This window comes from Esox lucius, chromosome 11, assembly GCF_011004845.1.
Source record: "Esox lucius isolate fEsoLuc1 chromosome 11, fEsoLuc1.pri, whole genome shotgun sequence".
Classification (NCBI taxonomy): domain Eukaryota; kingdom Metazoa; phylum Chordata; class Actinopteri; order Esociformes; family Esocidae; genus Esox; species Esox lucius.
This window is the reverse complement of record NC_047579.1, coordinates 50,162,926-50,165,588: the sequence shown is the minus strand read 5'-3', so window position 1 is coordinate 50,165,588 and position 2,663 is coordinate 50,162,926. Positions and strand designations below refer to the sequence as shown.

At 52.6% G+C, this 2,663-nt stretch overlaps 1 protein-coding gene across 1 annotated transcript; it reads left to right on the top strand.

Moving 5' to 3' along the window:
- The first annotated feature begins 358 nt into the window (after positions 1-358).
- LOC105013450 (anoctamin-10-like) lies at positions 359-2,390 on the top strand. Its single transcript, XM_010874994.2, has 2 exons — positions 359-2,162; positions 2,260-2,390. Exons 1-2 carry the CDS (start codon positions 359-361, stop codon positions 2,388-2,390), a joined length of 1,935 nt encoding a protein of 644 aa, XP_010873296.2.
- Positions 2,391-2,663: the final 273 nt, after the last annotated feature.

Genomic DNA, 2,663 nt, shown 5'->3' with positions numbered 1-2,663 from the left:
AGAAAAACATTTTGACTAAATTAAAAGGATTTGAACAGTAGTAAAATTCATGAAAAAATATAAAAAATACTGTTTGGTTTGAGTAGTTGAGAAAATTCATAAAAACAAATCTGCTTTTCTAAAATGTTAATGTTTCATGACATGTTCTTCAGAATATTTTGTCACAGAGCGCAGTGTATGTGAAACCATTTTTCTATGATGTGATGATGTCACAATGCCCAACTGCGAGACATTCTCACGGCGTGTGAGGCCTCTCATGATACTTCACTGAGTGCTGACACAAGCCAACCGTTCAGAGCTGGGTGCTGGTGAACCCTGCCACCACAAGAAGAAGTTGCCGCAATTGCCGCACTCCCAAATGACACTACCTGTAGGAGGTGGGCGCGTGGGGAAGAAAGGATTTACCAGTTTCACCTTTGCAGGCCCCATGCTTCCATTAGAGCGCCTCAGTGAGTTAAAGCCTCTCATTCTGTTGGAGTTCCACCCTGAGGCAGAGGCTGACACTGTGGACTGGCTCCTGGGGAGGATCCTTACAAAAGAGTCCCTGGGGGGACTGGACCTGCTTGCCAGAGTGATCAGCCAGAACAGGGCTGGGGGGGCCATCATTGCGGTGGGGACCACCTCAGAGAGGCTGCTGTTGGAGGCTGACGAGGACCTGCTGTTCAGACCCAAACCCGGCTGCTCCTTAAGAGCGCAGCTACCAGAGGTGGGGGACCCGGGAGGGATGAGCACTGCGGAGGGGGTCTGTGGGATTCTGTCATCGGCTGAGTGTGTCACACTGTTGCAGAGGATCTTGGCCCGGCTAAGAGTGGGGGTGTGTGAGCGGGTCCAGGTGTTTCGACAGATTCACCTCCTCCCAGATGAACCAGTGGTGGCCAGTTTGTCCAGCAATGGAGTCCTAACGGACACCTACCCTTTCCATGAGGCCCAACTTCTTCAGAGCCTACAGGGGAGATGGAGGGCTTGCTGGTGTGGCCTCAAACCCTTCAGTTGGAGACAGCATCAGCAGCTGCTGGAAGAGATCAGGTCTTATTTCGGAGAGGCAGTGGCCCTATACTTTGAGTTACAGGGTTTGCTGGTCGGCGCTCTCTTCTTGAAATCCACCATGTCTATATTTCTCCATTTCTACGCCCTCAGGCTGGGCTGGGGCATGGTGCTTTTCACCCTCTCCGGTTTTGTATGGTCGGGGCTGTTCCTGCAACGCTGGAGGCAGAAGAGCAAAGACCTGGAGAGAGACTGGGGGACTGTGGTAGTCGACCAGGCTCACAGTCACTCATCAACAGCCCCAGCAGCGTCCAGGGAGGCTCAGGGCTCAACTCCACCACAACCTGAGGGACTTAGAAAGATGGTCTGGAAGAGACTGCAGCACTCCTTCACCTTCCTAACCTGCAACCTCTGCCTCTCATCCACTCTGATCTTGATGTATTTACACTTAGATGGACTAGTGGAGGATGTCCTGCAGAATGGAGGTCTCAGTTCCATCTGTTACCACATCCTTGTGTACATCCCGGAAATCACCCTGACAGTTGCAATGGCAGGAATGGACTGTTTGGCCTTTCAAATGTCTCAAAGCCTTGACCACGAGCAGACAGGTGAAAAATCAACAAGGAAACAGCCCCTGCTCCCTGAAGTCATTCTCTCCTGCATGTTCAACCACTTTGCTGTCCACTTCTATAGAGTGCTGGTCCTGGATGACGTCACCACGGTGCGCTTCCATCTGGCGGTGCAGCTGGCCACCCTCCTTGGCCTCAAGCTGCTTTCCGCGATCCAATTCAACCCCTTAAGGAAGAGGAGGGTTCCCCCTGGTGACAACTACCAGGAACTTCAGCCTCCCATCGTGAAACAGATCACAGAGCAGAGCAGCAGACCACCTTGTGACACCCAGACACGAGGCTACCTGGAGCTCCTCATCTCCTACTGTCACGTCATGTTCTTCTCAGGCATCTACCCCAAGGTTGCCCTCTGGTGCCTATTGACCATCGGAACTAAATCTCACGTGGACCTGTGGCACCTGTGTTCAGACCTGCGCCGCCCCTTCCCCCAGACATCGCACAGAGACGACACTCTTTGGCGCCGGGTCTTCAGGGGCTTCGAGGCCCTTGCCATCCTGCTCAACTCTCTCTCGCTGTGGTCCTCTCCAGATTCCAGGTTCCTCTTCCCGAGTACCGGTTGGGAGTTGCTCACGGGCTTTCTTCTGCTGACGCTATTGGTGCTAGGTCTGAGGGGGGCGGTTGCCTTCTTGGTCCTCCATCTGGCCAGGGGCGATGGAAGACGGGCTGAGCAACCAGAGACACGCCGCCCTCGCCTTCCGAGGCTTCATCGCCACCAGCACCAACAGTAGCAGGGGCAGTGTCAGCCACTGTAGAGACCCAGCAGCCAATCAGGTCTAGGCTTTGTAGTGGAATGGTGTGACATGCAAATAAATATTGAAAGTGAAGATTGACCTAGCTTTACAGCTGTGTGCTTTTGCATTACATTAGGGTCTGCGACATTAGAGCATGTTTTCTGCCACATTAGAATAAGTCAAGCTTTTGCCTATATAACCCCCCTTGAACTGTTGTTGCACCATCTATGGTAGGCTATGTTCAGGGTTTGGCTCTGACCTGCCCTCATAGGCATGCTGGTAAGTCAGTTTTATGGGACTAAAGTCCCTCCCTGTCATT

What these genes read in the sequence shown, in the direction of transcription:
- LOC105013450 (XM_010874994.2), top strand. Translation starts at nt 359, where the DNA reads ATGACACTACCTGTAGGAGGTGGGCGCGTGGGGAAGAAAGGATTTACC. An exon ending in TTCCAGGTTCCTCTTCCCGA is followed by an intron (nt 2,163 to 2,259) that starts GTACCGGTTGGG and finishes CCATCTGGCCAG; the next exon opens with GGGCGATGGAAGACGGGCTG.